The sequence below is a fragment of the Mastacembelus armatus genome, chromosome 12 (genome assembly GCF_900324485.2).
Source record: "Mastacembelus armatus chromosome 12, fMasArm1.2, whole genome shotgun sequence".
NCBI lineage: Eukaryota > Metazoa > Chordata > Actinopteri > Synbranchiformes > Mastacembelidae > Mastacembelus > Mastacembelus armatus.
This window is the reverse complement of record NC_046644.1, coordinates 15,963,606-15,986,155: the sequence shown is the minus strand read 5'-3', so window position 1 is coordinate 15,986,155 and position 22,550 is coordinate 15,963,606. Positions and strand designations below refer to the sequence as shown.

At 41.7% G+C, this 22,550-nt stretch overlaps 4 protein-coding genes across 11 annotated transcripts in view; 2 read left to right on the top strand and 2 right to left on the bottom strand.

The window, feature by feature from the left end:
- Nucleotides 1–102: 102 nt before the first annotated feature.
- phyhd1 (phytanoyl-CoA dioxygenase domain containing 1) lies at nucleotides 103–3,553 on the top strand. 2 transcript variants are annotated; one of them, XM_026296991.2, is made up of 12 exons: nucleotides 103–197; nucleotides 966–1,124; nucleotides 1,229–1,234; nucleotides 1,411–1,486; nucleotides 1,583–1,630; nucleotides 1,709–1,764; nucleotides 1,844–1,906; nucleotides 1,986–2,007; nucleotides 2,111–2,239; nucleotides 2,393–2,509; nucleotides 2,799–2,925; nucleotides 3,253–3,537. In XM_026296991.2, the coding sequence occupies exons 1-12, from the start codon at nucleotides 165–167 to the stop codon at nucleotides 3,299–3,301; spliced, it is 885 nt and encodes a 294-aa protein (XP_026152776.1). In that variant the 5' UTR covers nucleotides 103–164; the 3' UTR covers nucleotides 3,302–3,537. The 2 variants fall into 2 exon arrangements, with proteins under 2 accessions (XP_026152776.1, XP_026152777.1); XM_026296992.2 differs by lacking the exon at nucleotides 1,229–1,234 and having other exon boundaries at nucleotides 3,253–3,553.
- Nucleotides 3,554–3,972: 419 nt separating this feature from the next.
- On the bottom strand, nucleotides 3,973–7,571 carry dolk (dolichol kinase). Its single transcript, XM_026296990.2, has 2 exons — nucleotides 7,436–7,571; nucleotides 3,973–7,015 (listed from the first exon to the last, which is right to left on the bottom strand). The coding sequence occupies exon 2, from the start codon at nucleotides 6,887–6,889 to the stop codon at nucleotides 5,318–5,320; it is 1,572 nt and encodes a 523-aa protein (XP_026152775.1). The 5' UTR covers nucleotides 6,890–7,015; nucleotides 7,436–7,571; the 3' UTR covers nucleotides 3,973–5,317.
- Nucleotides 7,572–8,624: 1,053 nt separating this feature from the next.
- Nucleotides 8,625–21,566, top strand: nup188 (nucleoporin 188). Its single transcript, XM_026296987.1, has 43 exons — nucleotides 8,625–8,683; nucleotides 9,140–9,194; nucleotides 9,300–9,373; nucleotides 9,461–9,545; nucleotides 9,642–9,722; nucleotides 9,989–10,033; nucleotides 10,130–10,222; nucleotides 10,341–10,460; nucleotides 10,621–10,832; nucleotides 11,275–11,389; nucleotides 11,542–11,742; nucleotides 11,967–12,047; nucleotides 12,143–12,235; nucleotides 12,321–12,440; nucleotides 12,527–12,653; nucleotides 12,747–12,905; nucleotides 13,292–13,418; nucleotides 13,555–13,642; nucleotides 13,736–13,812; nucleotides 13,917–14,031; nucleotides 14,148–14,268; nucleotides 14,375–14,441; nucleotides 14,848–14,973; nucleotides 15,074–15,314; nucleotides 15,402–15,608; nucleotides 15,688–15,857; nucleotides 15,972–16,041; nucleotides 16,131–16,198; nucleotides 16,293–16,488; nucleotides 16,630–16,707; nucleotides 16,828–16,913; nucleotides 17,025–17,170; nucleotides 17,245–17,423; nucleotides 17,817–18,017; nucleotides 18,119–18,211; nucleotides 18,322–18,474; nucleotides 18,819–18,956; nucleotides 19,043–19,117; nucleotides 19,288–19,503; nucleotides 19,624–19,755; nucleotides 19,834–19,907; nucleotides 20,407–20,536; nucleotides 20,755–21,566. Exons 1-43 carry the CDS (start codon nucleotides 8,658–8,660, stop codon nucleotides 20,932–20,934), a joined length of 5,241 nt encoding a protein of 1,746 aa, XP_026152772.1. The 5' UTR covers nucleotides 8,625–8,657; the 3' UTR covers nucleotides 20,935–21,566.
- cdk5rap2 (CDK5 regulatory subunit associated protein 2) overlaps nucleotides 21,567–22,550 on the bottom strand; it is a 29,001-nt gene continuing 28,017 nt past the window's right edge. For all 7 annotated transcript variants that reach the window (XM_026296978.1, XM_026296985.1, XM_026296979.1 and 4 more), the window contains one exon: nucleotides 21,567–22,379. In XM_026296978.1, the coding sequence (XP_026152763.1) occupies nucleotides 22,237–22,379 (143 nt within the window). In that variant the 3' untranslated portion in view covers nucleotides 21,567–22,236. The remainder of the gene's footprint in view (nucleotides 22,380–22,550) is intronic.

Genomic DNA, 22,550 nt, shown 5'->3' with positions numbered 1-22,550 from the left:
GTTACAGCAGCGCCATCTACAGGCCGCCCTCCATAACAGACGAGCTGTGGCTCTGAAGTTGCAACGAAAGAGTTAAAGTTCAAAATCCTATTAGAGTAGAGCTTCATAAAGACACAGACACATCGTCCCTGTTCGACGAGCTGGAGCCCCCCGAGCAGACCACCATGGATTTTCTAACAGATCAGGATGTGCAAAAGGTGAGCATTTATAAAAAAAATCATAAAAATAGAAAGCATGCTCACTGAAACATGATGAATTTAAGGTCTGCATTTTATGCTTGATTTTTATTGCAGTCCCTCGAGTTCAAAACGATTCATTTAAAAAAAAAGAAAAGTGCATGCAACACTTTACCTGCATACAGTGACGTTTTCACCAGTGTATAATATTCCTGCAGTGTGTTTATTGTCATGTGGTTCATATGAATGAACGGGTGCGCGTTACAGACTCGTTACATAACAAGTGGCCTTTTACACTGAGCTCACATGTCCAGATGCATGAAATAGTGTTCAAACAAATGATTTACAAATAATCAATCGAAAACAAATGAAGTGCCGATTGTTTAGATGATCAATCAGTAGATTCAATTCTTTATCAGGCAAAAATGACAAATACTCCCCTGGTCCTGCTGCACTTTTTGTCTTCTGATAGTAAATGAAATTACATTGATCTGATTTTTGTAGCGTTAATTAAACAACATTCAGTTTAACAGATAAATCAATACATAAACTTTATTGATCCACGAAGGTAAAATTAACATAACTACATGTAAGTGCTTTGTTTTCCTCTACTTCATGACTTTCATCTTTGAAAAGTGGAAATAGACCAATCAGCTGTGATGTGATTTGTGAAAATGTTCAAACCTAAGACTCATGGCCACACCATTCAATCTAATATATTTATTTTATATATTTAGTGTGTTATTGTGGATTGTATGACCCTGTGAATTGCTTCATCCCTCTGGACAGTACCTGCAGGATGGGTATGTGGTTCTGGACGGGCTGCTGACATCCCAGGACTGTGATGAGCTGAGGCAGAGGATGGCAGAGATTGTGGACCAGATGGATGTTCCCGAGCACTGCCGCACCACCTTCACCACCTATCACGATGAGCAGCTCAAAACACAGGTCACTTAATAAACAGCTCTACAGGGGATAAACCTCTGGCAGTGTCAGCAGTTCATTCAACAGTATTTTTTTTTCACATGCTTTCCATCACTTTGCACTTAAAGATGCAGGTGAGGTTTCACTTCATTCAAGTCATTCATTCATAGTCTGTAGATACACTGCTGTACCCTGACCCTAACTGTCCTGCTTCAGGATATTACCTAACTCTAATGTCAACTGAATGTGACTCTTCAGTGGAGGCTGTTTCTGCCCTGTGCAATGCAAATAATTCACTTTTGACCTGCAGGGAAACGCGGATTATTTCATCACCAGCGGAGATAAGATCCGCTTTTTCTTTGAGAAAGGAGTTTTTGATGACAAAGGTGAGCTCTCTTGAAATTCCTTCCATCACGTCCAGTATTTTTTTTTTATACAGAGAAGTGTAAAATTGGATGTGTAAAGCATTTCTTGGCTTGCAGGGGAATTCATTGTACCAAAAGAACGATCACTGAATAAAGTTGGCCATGGTAAGATTTCTGTTTGAATTCTCCATGTACACTGAGCTTTGCAAAAGTTACTAACTAATCCCATTTTTCTTCTTTTAGCACTACATGCATATGAGCCCTTGTACAAAAAGGTCACACATTCACCCAAAGTCCAGGTGGGTCAACTGCTGAACAGTATCAGTGAATGATGTACAGAGTGATAACCATCACTTACATCAGATGTTGTTCTGTTAGGGCATCGCTAAGAAGCTGGGACTTGTACATCCTGTGATACTCCAAAGCATGTACATTTTTAAGGTAAGACCACACATTATCACGCGTGTTTGATGATGTTACATCAGTAGATTGTCAACATTTTTCTTTCTCTGTCTTCCAGCAACCAAGGATTGGTGGGGAAGGTATGAAAACTAAACTGCAAGTGTATAACATATGTGTAAAGTAGAGAAAATGTCATGAACATCCATGAACTATCCTTGTACCAGATTCTTGTCTGTTCCTCAGTGACGCCTCACCAGGACGCCACGTTCCTGTTCACTGAGCCGCTGGACAGAGTGATGGGGCTGTGGATCGCCCTGGAAGATGCTTCTGTCAACAATGGCTGCCTGTGGTTCATCCCGGGGTCACACAACAGTAAGCTCACAGTATACAGTAACAGTCCACTATTGCTTCCAAAGGACGAGCTCCACTCAGTATCAAACACTGTATATCAATCACTCCATCAGACCGAAATAGGTTTTTATTTTCATTTTTGAATGTAACATTCCTCCCCTATTCCTCTCCCAGGTGGTATTTCTCGGCGTATGGTGCGTACTCCAAAGGGCACCTACCCCCTGACAGACTTCATCGGTCGAGAGAAGGCCTATGATGAGGAGAAGTTTGTTGCTGCACCAGTTAAAAAAGGTAATGCATCATTACATCATTTTTAAAGCTATTCTTGGGGGTAATGCCTTCGTCTTTGTTCTCATACGTGAAGATTTGCTGCTTTTATATAATTAAAAATTTGAATGTTGTGGGGGTTTTGACAGTTCATCAGACAAAATCAGCCATTTGAAGGTGTCACCTTAGAGTCTCGGAAAATTAAGACTATTAATCCCAATGTTGATGTTAGCTTTAGTGCTGTCTTGCCTACTACGGCTGTGAGAGAGTTGGTAAGCTGTTGATCCCAAACTCCATCTGTCTCTGTGTTCAGGTGGTGTAGTCCTGATCCACGGGGAAGTGGTCCATCGCAGTGTTGAAAACACCTCAGAAGACTCTCGCCACGTCTACGCCTTCCACATCATGGAATCCCATGACACCTGCTGGAGCCCTGACAACTGGTGAGAGTTTATGAGTTGGGGGGGCTTTGTGGTGTGTCTTTCAGAGCTTCCTTTAACATTTACATACAGCATTAATACACACCCACGTTTAAATCAATATACTGAGGGCTTTTGTTGCCACAAACTTACTTGATTACAAAAGTGAAACAAGAAGTAAACATACAGATGTTTGTTTCTTGCTGTCAGGTCACATGATGTATTTAAATCAGCAGACTTTGGTTAATCCTGGGAAATGAGGGGGAATTGAATGTACAGTCTTACATTAAATGACTTGAGTTTAAAGCCTCTTTGATTCCTGTCATGTTTCCATCTCTGTGGTCTTTAAAGGTTGCAGCCCACTGAGGAGCTCCCATTCCCACCTCTCTACTCCAAATGAAGAACGTCTTTCCTGCAGATTATTTCCTGAAGGACCAACATGTATGAACTGAACTACAGCAAATGTGCTGCAGTCTCATGACACCATGATGAAATGCAGCCTGACCAGAATTTCTTCAACAGCAAACTCAGTTTTGGATCCATGGTGATTAACTCACTTTTTTACTAAACATATCAACGTTTTTACATTTAGATTTTTTATTAGAAGAATTCATTTGAATAAACATTTTTGAAAGCTCCTCATAAACTTTGATAGGCATGATAGCTGTGACTTAGATCTATTTTTATCCAGTCTCCTCATTAAAGTTGGCACTAACCAGCATTATTCTTGTTCATTCAGTTTATTTTCAAATCTGTTTCAAAGTGAGATGAGATTCCAGTTTTTACAGACAACACTAAGGTAGGTGCATTTTAAGATGAAACTTGAAATGAAAAAAAAAACAAACTTCATTTTATGTATGATTTCTTTCAAACCACAACATCCAAACCTTTTAGTGTTAATGTTGAAACCAAACTGAGAAGGCAGACATTTAATATTCATGACAGAGTGCAGTCACACAGGTCCCTATTCTCAATCCTCAAAGACATTTTAAACAAACTGACTAAAAATAGGAGGCGTATCAGTTTGATCTTTCTCCTCTAGTGCGCTCAGCATGCAGTTATTACATTTTCAAAAATGTAAGGAGGGCAAAAAAAAACAACATTCTGCTAGAGTCATGCTAATAAATCATCATGGCAATATAAAGACACCAAGGAACTGAAGAACAGAAACCAAAGGCTGTTAAATAATTCATCTTGAAAACAAGTTTCAGGTAATACTATGTAGCATGATCTCAGAATGATGAGATTCAACCTGATGACATGAGGATGATTATGTGAAGCAAATAATTGGATGAAATTCTTGCTAAAAACAAAAGGGCCTGTGTTCATTAGTTTGGCCCAAAGCGCACGTCCACAGTCCAAACATGTGCAGGGTTTGAAGGCTCAGTAACACAAGGAAATGTACATATTAAGTATACTCTTAAGGGTCCCATCAAACCACAATATTAAGCAAGGTAACTGTACCAAAGAAAAATATACTGTAGTATACCTGCATACAAATTACAGTACTGGATTTCACATTGGTATCATGCAGGAGTATAGTGAGCTCTGCCATATCAAAGTATAAACCAGCCCTTAGAAAGAAGAGTTGAAAGGGGCTAGCATGCTTTCATCCACAATAGTGTGATAGAAAATATACTTCTTAAGGCAAATCTTTTCATTAAGTCCTTTATATTGCCATTAGGGAGGCAAAACAATATTCTAATAATGAAAACAGTTGATTAGGAAAACATCAGTAAGCTTTAACTTTAAATTATGTTCTTCAAAGGCAATACAAAAGCATGTATCTATTTGCAATAAAGGGACAAGGAAAAGCTCCTTATTTATGATCAGAGTGGCCATTTAGCAGCATCTGTAACGTCCAGACGTCTGCACATGTTTAAAGGACATTTTTCCACTTGGCTCAATGGAATCTCCTGTTGTATAATTCAGGAGTTGTTACTGTGGTCAGAAGGCTGACGCACACAGTAACCATACACCACTGCTATCGCTTGTTCAAAGAATATTTAGCAGCTCTTCATCACTTTTCTTGGTAACTTATTTTGAAATTACCATTTCATTCGTCCAAGCAGCCGATACTGAAATGACTTGTGATTTGAAGACATCAGACTCTAATGCCATGCTAACATCACACCTGCTGTCAAATTAAGTACGAAGCAGATTTTTTTTTTGTCGTGCCACATTGGTTTGCTGATGTAATGTCCCAGACTGTCAGCTTTTCACCCATTCTTTCTTGTGCTAGTAAAAACAACCCCATCAAGCCCACTGATTCCTAAAAGGGACTTCTATTAGTTCTACTGTCATTTTTCATATTGCTGTTACATTTTTTTCACCAAGTCACCATTCTTGCCTCCCCCAAGAAAGGGCTGAGGATGGGGAGGGGTGGGATCTTTTTTTGTTTGTGCCATTTGTCCATTCAAAGCAACAACAGGATGAAGAGGTAGAGTGGGAGTAGGAGGTTGTCTATTTGTGAGGTGTAGGCCTCCAACATGGCCACCAGAGTGATAGAGCCAACAATCCAAGAGTAGGTAGAGTTCAGATTGATGCTGGCATCAAAGATGAGAAACATGGCCACAGCGATGATCTGGGCAAACACAGATGTCGCAGTACCCTCCATGGTTTTCTTAGTACCGGGCCAGCGGATCTCACCCATGGTGCTTCCAAATACTGATGCCACAGTGTCGCCGACCCCCACAGCCAACACGCCCGCATAAGGCACCAGGCCACCTGCACCAGGAAGTATCCCTTTAGGGGCACAGGGCCCAGGAAACAGCCAAAGGGGCAGAGACATGCCCAGCAGTAGGTAGATGTGGGTCAGGATCAGAGGCCCAGAGTCCCGCTCATCCAGGAACAAGGTGAGTAGCTGCCGAAGCAGCTGACCCAGTGGCCGGATCCGAAAGTAACGCACGTACTCCAGGAACAAGAATGCTGCCAAGCAACCCACAGATGCCACATGGAGCAGCTGCCTGTCATATATCAGCCCTGGAACATACGTGGCTACTACAATTAGATGAAAGTACTTCCGGACAACAGTCGAGGCCTGGTGCTTCTTGGACCCTGACTGGCGCTGATGGTTCTGATGGAACACAACACAGGTGGCCACGACAGCCAGAAACACCCAGTAGCCCAGCAGACAGAGTCTCCTGTCATTTAAAGTGAGAAAGTCCAATAGCCACATGATGGGATGCCGGCCGATGAACAGGGAGAGCCACGGCATGAGGATTCCCAGACCCAGAACAGCTGTCATCATGTGGAAGAAAAGAGACGACACCCAGGTCTCTGACTCCATAAAACAGAAGAGCAGGGCAAAGAAAACACCCAGCAGCAGTGAGCCCAACACTACCACCGGCAGGAAATAGTTCACTGGATCACCTTTGACCTCTGCCAGGTTCAGGGAGCGCTTGATGAGCTGATTGACAATGAAACTGATTCCACCGACGATGAGGAGCGCCTCTCCAGGTGTGAAGCAGCGAGGGAGCAAATAAAGCACAATCAGGCTGAGATACACAAAGATCAACAGCACCTCTAAGACCTCGATCACCTCAGACACTGTCAGCGTCTGTTTTGTTGTGTAGAGAATTGCACTTCCTGCCATGCCCGCAATCACACAAGTGTTTGTGGGCATGGGTCTTGTAATGCCGAGCGCAATCAGGGAAAGAAACAGAGCCAGCATCATGCCTGTGATGGTGACCACCATGGAGAAACGCTCAAAGTAGACATTCCCTGAGGCAGAGCACTTTTCTCTCAGCACCAGCCCTAGCAAGGGCATCACCATTGAGGCTGGGACAATCCCGCTATTTGTTCCTGGACGAAACTGGAACACGGCGGCGCCCGATTTGAGCAGACGGTCCCATTTGTGCTGTACATAGAAAGCCTGGATGAAGAGGGCTATGCTGCACCAGGAGTGCTGGTTCCAGACGACCATGTGGACACACAGCACCACTGCCAAAACCACGGTGGACTCCACAAGCACTGGGTTGATCTGCATGGCTGTGGGTGGAAGCTTGCAGTTGATCTGAACAGATGGTTTCCAACAGGGAAGGCCTTCTTCTGTCACTCCCTCTCTCCGGCACACTTCATCATTTGCCTGGCACTGAGTAGTTGATAAGGACGTCTACAAAAATGGGAGAATATTTGTAATCAGTCAGGTTCCTATTCAACATGAATTATACAAATAAGATTATATATGAAAGCAAACCTGACACACTGTAAGACTGAATCTAGTGGTTGTGAAGCTGTGTAGCTTATCCTCCCAGTGAACCTTGGCCAAGCATTATCTGCTTTCTTTGCTGAACTATGACCACACTGCACATTCACCCAGTCATCACAGCACATGAATATGAATTTCAACACTACACTAATACTAATAATCGTTTCTACATCACTAACACCGAGAAACGCGTCGCTCTGCGAACCAAAGATGCTGCAACCCCCGACACACAGCTGACTTTACCGAGTTAGCATATCGCCACAAAGAGCAAACTGCTGGCGGAGCGGCGATAAAATCCGGGTTGTCGAGGACCGGTCTGCTTACCGCATAAGTGCAGTGTTGTCTGGACGAAGGTCTGTGGTGATGTGAGTCCTCTCGGCCCTTTTGGACAGATTTCTTTATCAGCTGTCGCGCCGCTCACACCCAGTATGAGGGGGCCATATTTGACAGCCGGGTCACGTGGTACAACAATGAAACTTGAAGGCGTGGTTTTTATTGTGGGGTTATTTTTTTATTTATATACATCTAATATATATATATATATATATATATATATATATATATAGGTGTTTTATATATATTCGTGTCAAGGAATGTTATGATAAATAAAGCGTATGCTATAGAATCAATATTTGTATTTATCTAATTCGGTGTTAAGCATAAATGAGTCTCATATTCCAGAAAATATGAACTGTACAAGCTAATTCATTACATATTTTGCTTAGAATATGAAGGTCCACGGCTAACTACTGGCAAGCTGTTTTAGCATCAAATAGATTGACAAGACAAACTAACATTTAGGATATCTACAATGTTTTTTTGACTACTCAGAACTATAATTTCAGATATCTACAATTGAATTGTGACTAGTAAGAAAAATGGATGATGCTGCACATCTTCTCCCAAAGTGTGATGGCTGGGTGGTGGAGAGATATACACAGACAAAGGTAGAGGTCATCCTGGAAAACCCTGACCATCCCCTTTACAACATTCCGACGAAGCAGAGAAGCAACTGCAGTGGACGACTGACTTCACTGTACTGCAGAACTGAACCTTCATCTCCACAGCCATCAGGCTCTACAACACCTTAGCCAATGACTACTGACTACTACTGACTTACTTAACTACAAGACAACCTGAATCTGATCTTATCATAGTAATTTATTAGTTTTAGATATCCATAACGATAATTAAGATATCCTTTAAAATCACACATATCTTTATTTGGAATTGTGACTAGTCCGTTAAAGGCATCTGTAATTTGACTTTTGACTAGTCAAAATTCAATAGATATATATAAATAGTTTTCCCATTCAAGGCGTATGAGCAATTCATACTAGTCAAAATGTAATTCAATTATAATTCATACTAGTCTAAATGTAATCGTAGATGTCTTGAATTATAATTATGTACATAATCTGTTTAATGCTTGAACAGCCTGCCCTACGCGTCAGTCCTGTATATGGACGAAAAGCAGCGAAGAAGAAGATGTCTACGACAGCAGTGACGACAGAGCCGAGTGTCCAATCACGTGGCAGTATCGAAGATGGCGGAATCGGAGATGAACGTTAGGTAGGCAGAGCCTTATGGATAGCGACGAACTTTAACTTACTTTTGTGTACTTTTTGTAGTTTCTGAAGTGTTTGCCGGCGAGCCAACATTTTTACCAAACGTGTCTGTTTATTTGGTTGTGTTAGTCATAGCGTTTGTATTTGGCACCGTGTCTTTTGAGCTGCTAGCATCATGCTAGCCTAGCTTAGCAGTTGCTAGCAGTTTGAATGTGTGTTAGCCGCATGTCAACAACAGCATGCCCCTAATGTCGACTGTGTGAAACTAACTAGTGTTGTAATTAAAAAGGACGACGAGCCTGGCGTTTAAATGTAATTAAATGCGATTCAAAATTACCTTTAGAAGGCGACGCTCTGTAATTGTGACAATGAAGAAGAAACGCTAGTGTTTGGGCATGGTTGTTCAATGACTGAGTTAGGTTAGATGTTTGAATGGAAAATACTTCGTATCTTCTTCTAGGAGCTGTCGAGAATTATGGACCATACTGATGGGAAGATCTGCACTGCGAGAGACGGTATGTCTTCATTTAGTGTCATGTGGTATTACATATGCAAAACAACCTACATTATTAGTTTGGTTGGTTCAAATCAAACTATTCTGAAATCTCTCACAACCACAGACTCAGATAGGGGCAGAGCTTGACAGACACTGGGACAGACTTCATCAAGGACTCAGTTATTACAAGCCACCCAGGTATATTTATTTTACTTTGACTTTCACATCAAACACACTACTATTTGAGACAGCTGAGAGGGTAATTGTTAGCATAATTTGTTGCAGCTCTACATCTGCTGGAAAAGTAAAGGAGAAAAAAGATGTTGCACAACCACTGAAGGATTTTGGTTTGAGGATCAGTAAACTATTGGTAAGAATTGGAAATGCCCGATTTATGCAAAATATTTGATTCACCGTCTAGATTTGATGGTGTGCATCATGATGTAATCATTTGAAATTGTTACAGGGTCTTGATGAGCAGCAAAGTGTGCAGCTTTTACAATGCTACCTCCAGGAAGATTATAGAGGAACCCGTGATTCATTAAAGGTGCCTCTTCTAATTGTTTGGCTGTGAATCTGTGACTTTAATCATAGCCCACCTGTACAATATACAATCACCTGCCTTAAGGAATTTTAACAGACAAATGATAATATTTACTAATACATGGTTTTAAGCCTTCTTGTTTTAATCCTCGGTTTTGTATGTGTGATGTACTTCTACAATTCCTTTAGTAGTGGTTTATGTTTAAAGGCTTTTATAAGGAGCCACAAGCTCAAAGATTGTAAATATATATAACAAAGTTTTCTATACAGGTTGTTTTCAAGGATGAGCGACAAAGTCAGGCCCTGCTGTTTAAGGTCAGTACACAAATCTGTAGCCATTTGCTTTCTGTATAGTTTACACTTCATTATTTATTCTAATAATTATATCTGTCTGCATGTGTGTATTTCCAGATAGCTGATTATTACTACGAGGAGCGCATTTGTCTGCTCAGATGTGTCCTCCTCTTGCTGACATACTTTCAGGATGAGCGACATCCCTACAGGGTGAGGAGCAGAGGAATTTGGGTGACATCAGAAGAACATAGCTGCATTTCTCACTGAAACAAAGTTATATTTGTGGTTATCTCACTAACATAAATCTGGATATTTGTTAATTGTCCAGGCTGAATACTGTAACTGCGTCAATAAACTGGAGAAAGACCTGGTAAGCAATTACCAATCACAGTTTGAGAATCTCTTCAGAGCAGAAGCACCAACATGGGAAACTCATGGAAACCTCATGGTGACTATTTGCTTCATATGTTTGGTTCATATTTGGGATTTGTTTATTGTGACATGCTATAACTGTAACATCATACAGTTGCTTTTTTTGTTTGGGGTAATTACCTTGAGTCATAACTTGTTTGTGAAATCTTCTAAAATAATAATTAATTATTTTCTAGACGGAGCGGCAGGTGTCTCGATGGTTCCTGCAGTGTCTGAGAGAACAGTCTCTGCTGCTAGAGATCATCTTCCTGTATTACGCTTACTTTGAGATGAGCCCATCTGACCTGCTGAGCTTCACCAAAATGTTTAAGGAACAGGGCTTTGGTTTGCGCCAAACCAACAGACACCTAGTAGACAAAAGCATGGATGAGTTAGTTGAGCGGATCGGGTAAGAGTGGTGGTCATTAATTAGTGCCTTTCATGTTTAAAATGTGCCTTTAGTTTGAAAAAATATTTGATATTGATCATTTAGAGTTGAAAAATGTAATAATACACTGGCAGACCTCTACCTTTTCTAACACATAACATAACAATCGACCAATTTACATCAGATTTTTTTTACAGTAACCATAAGTTAGCTCTGCATGGGACAATTTATGTTGGAAATAAACAGTGGAAAATCTACATAATAGCATCAGTGATTCTAGATCATCCTGATCTTATCTTTTATTTATTCTGGTCTGCAGTTTTATTATTTATCAGACATGTATATGCCAGTACTACATCTAGGCAAAGCCAATATCAGCTGATAAATGTGTTGAACTAGTACTTTGCTTATTATATAATTCCTTGTGGTCTTTAAATATCTGTTATGTTTCTTTGGCCTGCAGATATTTGAGCTCTCTCATCCTGGTTGAGGGAATGGACATAGACTTCCTGCATAAGTGTGCCTTGGAAGACTGTACAGAGCAACATCAGTTCTCCAGTGCTCGTGATGTCATCAAGGTTTGATTTGAGTTTGACTTGACGCATTAACATGTATGAGTCCCAGAGCAATGAAACTCAATCATACAGGCTGTAAAGGAAAGAGCTAGAGTAGGTAAAAAAAGTAAAAGGCTGCAGAGTTATGCATTCATGTGATCCATACTCTCTTCCAGGAGATGGATCAGCTCCTGCTGACATTTGGTGACATCCCTCATCATGGGCCGGTGCTGTTGGCCTGGGTCCTGCTGAGACACACGCTTAGGCCAGATGAGTCCAGTCCTGTGATCAGGAGAATAGGCAACACAGCCCTGCAGCTGGAGGTGTTCAAGTACCTTTCAACTATGCTCAAAGGCCTCGGAGTGTCTGGGAATAATGTAAGAGAACACAGGTCAAGATCTGAGCTGAAGCAAACTTTTGAAAATGATGTCCCACAATCTTTTTTTTTTTTTTTTAATTTTTACAGAGCACCGTATATTATACAGAGTCTGATGACCAAACTGTCATATTTTAATTGAAAAAAAAATTCTTTATATTTCTTAGCTTAATATTTGTGTTGCTATACTACATTAAAGTTATGTTTTTAAATGACTCTCCTCAGTGCACAGCGAGCACAGCAAAGATGTGTATCTACGGCCTCCTCTCCTTTGTTATTGCCTCTTTTGAAGAAGAAAGCTTACAGGTATACAGTGTGATTTTCACTGTCTATATTTTCTCAGTCATATTTAAGCTGTAAGCTGTGTTGGTAACTTGCCATCATCATGTCGCATGTAACAGACTGGCGGTGCAGCGGCACAGTGTTCTCACCTGATCGATGCTGCCTGTGAGGTTCTGTCTGCTCCCAATCTGGCTGAAGTGTTTTGGGAAATGGTGAGGAAAAAGAACAGAAGAGAAGACTCTTACAAGATAGTGAGAGAATGATGACATTTGACAACCTGTGCTGTTTTTAATCTAGAAGCCTAACATGGGATTGGGAATGATCCTGGATAGTGCAGTTGGGATGTTCCCTCATAAGATTGGACCGTTGCTACAACTTCTAACTGCACTTCTGTCAAACAAGTCAACTGTTAAAAAGGTAATTTCACACTTGCTCTACATCTACACACTCAGCAATGCCTTATGCATATAGATTAACAATGTAATTCTGCTTCTGTGTTACAGGTTTACAACTTTTTGGATAAGATGTTCTTCTACACACAAGTTTACAAACATAAACCCAATGACATCATCTCCAAGGATGATGAGACACTGTGGAGGAGACAAACACCAAAGCTCCTCTATCCACTTGGTGAGGGTTTTTGTTTTTTTTGTTTTTTTTTTTTTTGTTATTTCTGTGAGATTTGAATGCAGATATATAATGCTGTTTCATGTCAACCCTCAGGCAAAGGGCAGACTAACCTATGGATGCCACAGGGAGTGCTGGGCCAAGTGATGATTGGAGGTGATCAGGGTTACGTGGTGCGCTGGGACTATTCGTACAGCTCCTGGACTCTTTTCACTTGTGAGGTGGAGATGCTGCTGCACGTTGTTTCAACTGCAGGTACACAAGTGTTCTTCATATATTCTCACCAATAGATTATACACTTTTTAAAAAGATATCGTTAATATTCATTGTTTCATTGTGATACTCGCGACAAATCCTGTCAGTACTTTGTGATTTCTGAAGTCTCCCCGTGGCTCTTGGCTTTATGTTTTTTTTTTTTTTTTTTACTGATTACTTAAATCTTTAAAAACATGTGGGTACTGTAAAGGTGCTTAGTTAGTACACAAACCATAGTGTTGTGTACATTTGTTTGGGAGTGTTTTCAGCTAGGGAGTCTTTACAGCAGTGGGATGGTGCATGTGGGCCCAAGACCACGGTACTCATGTTCATTGAAATGAAGCATAGTGACCCTGTTTCTGTTTCTCTGCCTTTTCTTTTGCCAGATGTTATAGCTCACTGCGCACGTGTGAAGCCCATCCTGGATCTGGTCCATAAGATCATAAGCACAGATTGGACTGTGTCAGATTGTCTGCTGCCTCTGACTTCACGCATCTACATGTTGCTGCAGAGGTGACCTAACTTTCCAGACACACTGAACTTTTAAATGTATTTTTTATTTTATTCTTATTTGCAACCAGTGATCATCATCTGTCTTGTCAATTTTTTTTTTTTTTGGTTTTGTTTTTTTTTTTTTTTTGTCTGTCAGGTTAACATCAGTCATCAACCCACCAGTGGATGTGATCGCCTCCTGTGTGAACTGCCTCTCTGTACTGGCTGCAAGGATGCCTGGGAAGGTGGGTTCTCTGGGATCCTCCAGTGAGAACAGGAAATTCTTCTTGAATCTTTCTCACTTCTCCTCACACACCTTGTCTTATTTTTATCCTTAGGTGTGGTCCAGTCTGCACCACACTGGTTTCCTCCCATTTGCCTCCAACCCTTTGACCAGTATAACTCAGTGTGTGAGGTAAAGGAAAAAAGTTCAACATGTTGGCTGCCTGATGTTTAACTTGCTTTCCAGGCTTTTATTTGAGGATGAAGTAAAAAATTATTCAATTTTTTTTTTTGTAGTGCTGAAGGGATGAAGGCAGGTAACTATGGCAACCTTCTGGTCCAGATTGAACAGCCCAGGGGGGAGTATGCTGTGACCATCGCCTTTCTTCGTCTAATTACAACCCTGGTCAAGGTAGTTTCTACCTAATCATATGTAATAGCAACTAAACTCTGTCATTTTATTTTAAATACACAAGTGATAGTTCTGTAACTTGCATGTGTTGCTATTGTCTCTGCTGGTGATTTCAGGGTCAGCTTGGCAGCACTCAGAACAAAGGGCTGATCCCCTGTGTGTTGTTGGTGCTTAAGGAGATGTTGCCCACGTACCACAAGTGGCGCTACAACACCTATGGCGTCAGGGAGAGGATAGGTAAAGACATCTTTATTATGGTGGGGGAAAGTTACATTTTTCTTTCCGATTGGGGACAAATGAGCAGAAAACCTGAAAAAACACCAGTCGCTTTGTTTTGCTGCAGGTTGTCTTATTTTGGAGCTGATCCACGCCATTCTCAATCTGAGCCCTGAGGGAGAGGACCAGGGCAGGTAAGAAGAAGTCAATTAAACTCTGTTTTAACTCTTTATCTGTACATTTTTTTCTGTAAATTCAGTCTGTAGAACATACAGAAGTCCTACACACAGGCTGGCAGGAATAATAATTACTTTAATAATTCCTGTCATTGGACTCAGTAACTTTAGAAGTTAATTCAATAATTTGAACAGTTTGCTGAAGGTCTGTACTGGAACTGAGTCAAGTTTATTTATACAGCACATTTAAAAACAATAGACAAACAGATAAACTCCAGACCAGTTAATTCATTGATTAGTCAAAGAAATTGCCACCAGTTAATTGATAATGACAATGACTGTTAGCACAGCCATAAGGAGTTGTAAGGTATAAGATTAACACACTTGTCAAGTTGTTAATGTGTGTCTGTCTTCCTTGATGCAGCACCCCCACCCTGCAGTCTCTGTGTATCTACAGCCTGGCAAACACTGAGGCTGGACAGGCAGTCGTCAATATCATGGGAGTTGGAGTGGACACCATAGATGTGGTCCTCGCTGCACAGCCCAGCAGGTGAATGTGTCTTCATGTCTTTTTGACTTCAGACTAATTGTATTGCCATATTTGGTAATTCATCTATTATGTTTTCTTCTCTGTTCCTGACACTCTGTAGCTGCGGATCAGAGGGTCCTGGTCAGATCCTGATCCAGACAGTCAAACTGGCCTTCTCTGTCACAAACAATGTGATTCGCCTGAAGCCGCCTTCTGACGTTGTCTCTCCTCTGGAGCAGGCGCTGACACAGCATGGAGGTCATGGCAACAATCTTATTGTTGTCCTGGCCAAGTACATTTATCACAAACATGACCCAGCGCTGCCTCGCCTCGCGATCCAGCTGCTCAAAAGACTTGCAACAGTAAGACTTTCAGTATTTATGTACAGTGTCTTGTTTTGGTTTGGTGTAATACTAGACATTTATATTGAACTTACGTTTTTTCTCTAGGTTGCTCCCATGTCAGTCTACGCTTGTCTTGGCAGTGACGCAGCTGCTATAAGGGATGCGTTCCTCACTCGGCTGCAAAGCAAAACAGAAGACATGAGGATCAAAGTCATGATCCTCGAATTTCTTACAGTTGCTGTGGAAACTCAGCCAGGCCTCATTGAGCTTTTTCTCAACCTGGATGTCAAAGATGGTAGTGAGGGGTCAAAGGTATGAAAAACAAAAACAAAGTATGTATATCTCCTTTTACCCTTAGTAGTGTTAATGCTTTTTTTATGTTCTCCTGTAGGAATTCCTACTGGGCGAGTGGAGCTGTCTTCATGTGGTGTTGGACCTGATTGACTCCAAGCAGCAGGGGAAGTATTGGTGTCCCCCACTGCTCCAGCGAGCAGCCCTGGCCTTCCTCCTTGCCCTCTGGCAGGATCGCAGAGATAGTGCCATCTCTGTCCTACGCACCAAGTAAGCACAGTGTCCTCAGACAATAGTTTGACTTGGAACAGTATGAGCAGAAAGACTGGAAGCGGAGGGTATTTAATATGTTACTGCTTTTTTTTTTTTTTTTTTTTTGCACAGAGATCAGTTTTGGGAGAATTTGATGACGCCTCTTTTTGGAACACTCACCCCACCTTCAGACACCACAGAGGTATTTTACTCTTTTTACACTCACCTCATGATTTCCTGAGTAGTTGGATATTGCTGTCCGCCAACTCGAGAACTGTATTTTGCCCTCAGCCTTGTGTTCTGGAGACATGTGCTTTTGTCATGAAAATCATCGGCCTGGAGATCTACTATGTTGTCAGGTAATTTCAGAATCGCCTGTGTCCATATTTATTGTTTTTATTTCATTATTCAAATCTTCGGTAGTTGATGTTAATTGTGTTTATGTTGGTGCAGCGGCTCCTTAGAGCAGTCACTGAAGGATGGGCTACAGAGGTTTTCCAATGCACGGCGCTATGAATACTGGTCCCAGTACGTCAAATCTCTGGTGTGCCACGTGACGGAGATGGAGGACGAAGGCATCTGCTACTTCCCAGAGACCCAGATGTTGATCTCTGCCTGGCGGATGCTGCTGATTCTTTCCACCAGCCATGTATGCTAAGCTTCATCATAGTTGGAATATTTTAGCTGCAGATGTCAGAGCCATGCCAGCTTACCAGCTGTCTTTATGCTAAGCTAACTGGGATATACATAAATCCGCTGCAGTGATAACAGGTGACTTATATGTTTTCAGTCTGATGTGATGCAGCTAACGGACAATTCAACCAAACTGAAGCTTTTCATGGACGTCCTGGACGGGACTAAAGCTGCTGTAAGTCATCACAACCTAAAGGGTTTTCTTGTAATTTGTGTTTGTAGATCTTTTCTTTTCTTTTGTTTTTGTTTGGTTTTTTTTTAAAAATCTACTCTTGTCTACCTCTTTGACTTTCAGTTAACAACGCCCATGTCAGTGCCTTGTCTTCGTCTTGGATCCATGACGGCCACACTGCTACTCATCCTCCTCAAGCAGTGGAGAAGGTGTGTGTTCCTGCATTTGACAGAGTTTAGAAGTTTCCAAAATGTCAACTGTTCTCACTTGATATATTCTTACTCTTCTGTCTTCACTAAACTCTTGCTTCCTGTCTCCAGTGTGGTAGCAACAGCTCCTGACATCCTTTCTCCTCTGTCCCTGATCCTGGAGAGTGTCCTACAAGCTGACCAGCATTTGATGGAGAGGACCAAAGCCAAAATCTTCTCTACTCTCATTTCTGTGCTGCAGATTCAGGGACTCAACAGTAAGAAGCATTTGTGTGCATCTGTCTGTGTTCTGTATTTATTAGATTAGTTCATTAATTTCTTTGGCCACCAGGTGGCGATATTTCCCAGCTGCCTCAGCTGCTGCTGTCTGTGTGTGAGACGGTGAAAGATGAGGCTCTGGCCCTCATTGACAGCACTCGCCACATGAGCCATATGGGAGACGCAGCAGAGGACGAGGACAGCATGGAGACAGACTCTCCTCGCGGGCTGCAGAAGGACCAGAGAGACGGGGTGAGCTGATGCAGGAGTGATACAATTTTTTTTTTTTCTGTTGTAAATGACATTTCCCACTTTAAAAGCTTATTTTGATTCCAGACCAGTTCCAGTTTAAGCTAATAGTCTCTGTTTTCTAAATGTTTTTTTTTTTCAGTATTCTGGCACATTGATGGTTAGAGAAAGGCTCTGATTATTCGTTACTTTTGAAATTTGGTTTAGTGTGAAATGTGATTAATTGCAAATTTTCATAGGATATTTATTATGTCTATTATGTTATTGGAGCTAAGATTTAGTGTTTCTGGAGTTTTTTAATATATTTAGTCCTATTCCTGTTGATCCAGGAGTGCACATGGCATAACAGTGTAAAACCAGTTTGGTTATTTCAGAACTTTCCTTTCTCTTTATCAGGTGTGTGTATTAGCGCTGCACTTGGCAAAGGAGTTGTGTCGCACTGATGAGGATGGCGAGCACTGGGTGTCTGTGATGAGGAAGATTCCAGTCCTCCCCTCAGTGCTGAGCGCTGTGGAGCTCAGCCTGCGATCCAAACACAACGTTTACTTCACTGAGGCTGCACTTCACCTGCTGCTCACACTGGCCCGCACGCCTCAGGTAGAGAGACACACATACACACACACTCCTGCTTTGAATCTTTGTGGCTCTGCATTAATTTAAGATTTCAAAGGTTGAGGGTGTCTTCATTTGCTGTCCAGGGAGCAGCAGCTGTAGCTGGAGCAGGAGTCACCCAGACGATCTGCCTCCCTCTGCTCAGTGTCTATGAGGTCTCTTCAAATGGAGCTTCACAGGTGATAGATGTTTTATCACTGCACATTCATTTATTTTGCTCTTAGCGTGGGACTGGGACACACGCAGGATCTATAAGATTTTAATGGACTATGTCCATGTCCCTGGGTAGAGTTTCTCCCGGAAGTCCCAGGACTCTGCCTGCTGGCCTGGAGTCTACCGCCTCTGCATGTCCTTAATGGAGAGTCTGCTCAAGACTCTGCGCTACAACTTCATCAACGAAGCCTTGGACTTTGTTGGAGTACATCAAGAACGCATCCTCCAGGTAGGACTGTAGGAATGGGCAGACAGTGCCTTCATGGGCAGGGTGTTTATGTGATTATACCCTTTAGAACAATGACAAAGATTATTTTCCATCAATCTATCACTCATTTGTTCAATTATTTAATTGATCTGTAAAATGTCCAGATAAAAGACTGCTCTCCCTTTGCTGAATCTTTTTTAAACCTGAATTATTTTAATAGCTTGTTTTGTTTAATTTCTAAATATTCAAAGATATCAACCAATATACATTTAACCAGGTTTATACACCAGTATTGCAAACACTTAAGGTTGAGGTCACATGTTTCAGTATCACTGCTCCTCTTGTTTGCCTTCTCTCCTGCTCAGTGTCTGAACGCGGTGCGAACAGTGCAGAGCCTGGCCTGTCTAGACGAGGCCGACCACACGGTTGGTTTCCTGCTGCAGCTCTCCAGCTTCTGTAAGGAGTGGCAGTTCCACCTGCCCAAACTGCTCCATGACATACAGGCAAGTGCACGGAACGACAACAAACAAATATAAAGCACAGTTCAACTGATGATTCAGTATTTACCTTTTCCATCTCCTCCCTGCAGGTAAATCTGTGTTACCTGTGCCAGACCTGCACGTACCTGCTGCACAGCAAGAAGATGCTCCATCACTACCTCCAGGTCAGACAGCAAAGCATATTTTTGTATGATTACACAATAGCAGGCCTAGGAATTGTGTTGGAAGGTGCCAAGAAAACTCATGCTGCTTCAGAAATTGTTAGATATTTTTAAGGTATATTCTGATAAGTAAATAATAGCTTTCTGTTTTTTGGGGTCATTTTCTTTTTCAGGCTAAAAATGGTGAGGCGATGCCCCCTGGTCCCCTCCCCAGGACACAGCGGCCCACACAGACCCCAACTAAAGAGGCAGCCTGTGGAGGGGAGAGAGAGGAGGCTGAGCAGAAGGCCCTGCTGGCAGTGCAGTGCAGTCTGCTGAAGATCCTCAGCAAAACCCTGGCAGCCCTGCAGCACTTCACCCCAGACTGCTGCCAGATACTCCTGGACCAGGTCAGACCACCTGAGCTGCTCTGCCTTTTCGTCTCAAAAATGAGTCTAATTCTCAGTTTTTATTGTACTGGATTTGTAAGGAAACCTGTCTGGTAAAATGCTGATGTCCGTCTTTGTCAGTGTATGGACCTGGCGGAGTATAGGACCCTGTTTGTGCTCAGCTTCACAACTCCAGCGTTTGACCCTGATGTGGCTCCTTCATTTGGAACCCTGCTGGCCACCATCAACGTAGCCCTGAGCATGCTGAGCGAGGTCCGTGTCACACGTGTCAGCAGAGTCATAGATATTTTCAGTGACAGCAGATCCCTGATTGTTTCTGTTTGTCTGTAGATGGAGAAGAAGAAGGAGCCAGTTTCCCTCAGCATAGCTTCAATAGCATCATCAGATGAGATCCAAGCCCTGAAGTGAGTAAACTGACACCTCAGCAATATGATCTCTTTATTCCATTCCATTAATGGTGTTTATAATCATAACAGGCCATTCAGTATTCCTATTATACATATAGAACTGCAGCCTAGGAGTGAGTGTGTGTGGTTGTGTTGTCTATATGTGGCCCTGTGCTGGACTGGTGACCTGTCCAGGGTGTCCCCCTGCCTTTCACCCGAAAGAGAGCTGGGATAGGCTCCAGCAGATCCAGGTGACCCTGGTTAAGGATTGAGTGGTTATAGATGATGGATGGATGGATGGACATATAGAACTTGTATTGTTATCAAAAATACGTGTGCTCACCTGTTACCTGACTGGTTCATGGTGTTGTGCCCTCAATATTGCATGGAATGGTAATGTTAAGGATTGACCAGCAGATGACGCCATATTCATTAGGAGAGTAAGCATTTTCAACCATCACCATTCTAATACTGTAACTTTTATTTTTCATGACATTAGCTTTGGTTTGCTCTTCAGGTCTTTGCTGATGTTCACCATGGAGAACTGTTTCTACGTGCTCATCTCTCAGGCTGTTCGCTGCCTCAAAGATCCGTCCATCCTGCCCCGAGACAAACAAAGGCTGAAGCAGGAGCTCAGCTCTGAACTGGTGAGATATGTTTCCTCTGGATACTTTCATAAGAATTCTGGTCCTGTTGTATCTTTTTTTTTTTTTTTTTTTGGTGCTGTAAAAACCTGCCTGGAGTGTTAAGAATCGACTGTGGCACTGTAGAAACCTTATTTATTTTTTGGTAAATGTTGAGAATAATGGCATCTTTATCCTTTATAATATATTGACTGAATATTTTTCTTTCTCTTCACCTTCAGAGCACTCTTCTCTCAAGCCTGTCCCGCCACTTCCGCAGGGGCTCTCCATCATCTCCGGCCACCGGCATCCTCCACTCCACCCAGTCCAAGCCACCCACACCGGGCTCCAAGGCGAGAGATGAAGGTCAGGAACCATTCATCCAGCTTGTTCAGGCCTTTGTTAGACTGGTGCAGAGATAGATGTAGATTTGCAGTAGAAAGGACAGAACTACAAGTGGCATTTTTCCCCAGTACAAATACTGTTTTTTGCATAGTAAACATGTTTTTATACTTTCAGCAGTGCAATTACAAAAATCTCACTTTATTGTACAGTGACAAAGTCTAGTACTTCAAATAGCACAATTTTTTGGTCTGGACTGAGTACCAGTATTTCCTTGTTTAGTAATCAATTAAAATTGTGTTTTGCCAAAACTGCTGCAACTGAATCTATCACAGCCATAACCAAAGTGTTAAAATGCCAATGAAAAGCTGCCTGATGGTCCAAAAACATGTACTATGAGGAGATTTTGGTGCTACTAAACATCAGTCACTGACTGTGGTCCATCTCTCCAGGACCTAGTTTTATAGGTCACTCTGACAGTAAACAATGACAGATAAGTGCTGCCCATTTAAAGCTAATTTCCTCATGTTTAAAATGTAGTAGAAAAACTTTCAGTGTGAAAACCTTTTCTAATTCTCATTTTATCGTGATGTCAACTTTGCTAGTCTTTTTTTTTTTTACTTGTGCTTACCTATGTACACATTTTGAAATGTCTGCTAAGATTTCTATGTTTTAAAAAGGTTATGCTAATAAAGACACTCAAGTACCACAATTAGGTTTTAGATGTTTGTCTTTACTGCATTTACACATAATTCTTTGATCTCACAGCAGCCCTGAACCATCCTATACACAAACTGACAGGGGAAAACAAAAGGCAAGTCTGTAATAAAATAGTGATGTCCTTAAAAGCATCATAAAAAAGAATACAGGAAAAATATTTAACTTACAGCTTACTTACAACTTTTTTTTTTTTTTTTTAAATGCCTTTGTAAGTTTTTTTTTTAAATAAAATGTACAACTTCAGTACCTAAAAATGAGTCAAATTACAGGCAGGTTTCTGTGCAGTTCTAGTACAAACAGGCTTTTACAATGTGTAGACTAGAAGATAATTTTGTGTTTTTAAGCCTACATTTCCTCATAAAGTGTGTACGGTGACTATAGCTTGTGCTCTTTCTGCTTTTCAAGGAAAGTAAATCAAGATAAGAAAAATGATTTGACTGAAATCCTGCCCCAGTTCCCATTTCTCCAAATCTCTACACCAGAGGCAGTGAAGCAGGATTAGAACTAGCTATAGTCACCATACCCACTTTTAGGGTAAGTATGGCAGGTTAACAAGTTGACGTTATCCTTAGAGGGGACAGTTTGAGAGCAGGACAGAATGGCAGGATGAAGATTAGGTAGCTACATTATCAAAAGCAACACCGGGCATTGAAACTGTGGATTTAAGTGCAGTGTGAAGAAATGTGACTGCTGCCATCCTCTGAGGATTCAGAGTGCCTGCCTGTAGTCAGCATAGTGGCAGGAGCACTTATCTGTTCAGGACTAGCGTCTGTCGTGTGTCCTATTGGCCATTGGCTGGGACTTCCTGCAACAGAACAGACAATAACATTGTAACAGCAGCATCAGCATGTGAACACTGACAACAGGCAAGACGTATGTTTCTGGCCAGGGCATATTTTATCCAACCTATTCACTCTATGTCCATAATGTCCAGACACAGTATGAATGGCAGGATTTAGTACATGACTTGTTTTGC

Coding starts and splice junctions, on each gene's coding strand:
- phyhd1 (XM_026296991.2), top strand. CDS start 165: ATGGATTTTCTAACAGATCAGGATGTGCAAAAG. Junction 1,631..1,708: donor ACTGAATAAAGTTGGCCATG/GTAAGATTTCTG, acceptor TTCTTCTTTTAG/CACTACATGCATATGAGCCC. Junction 2,008..2,110: donor ACCAAGGATTGGTGGGGAAG/GTATGAAAACTA, acceptor TCTGTTCCTCAG/TGACGCCTCACCAGGACGCC.
- dolk (XM_026296990.2), bottom strand. CDS start 6,889: ATGCAGATCAACCCAGTGCTTGTGGAGTCCACCGTGGTTTTGGCAGTG.
- nup188 (XM_026296987.1), top strand. CDS start 8,658: ATGGCGGAATCGGAGATGAACGTTAG. Junction 9,374..9,460: donor AGTTATTACAAGCCACCCAG/GTATATTTATTT, acceptor AATTTGTTGCAG/CTCTACATCTGCTGGAAAAG. Junction 15,315..15,401: donor TGCTCAAAAGACTTGCAACA/GTAAGACTTTCA, acceptor TTTTTTCTCTAG/GTTGCTCCCATGTCAGTCTA.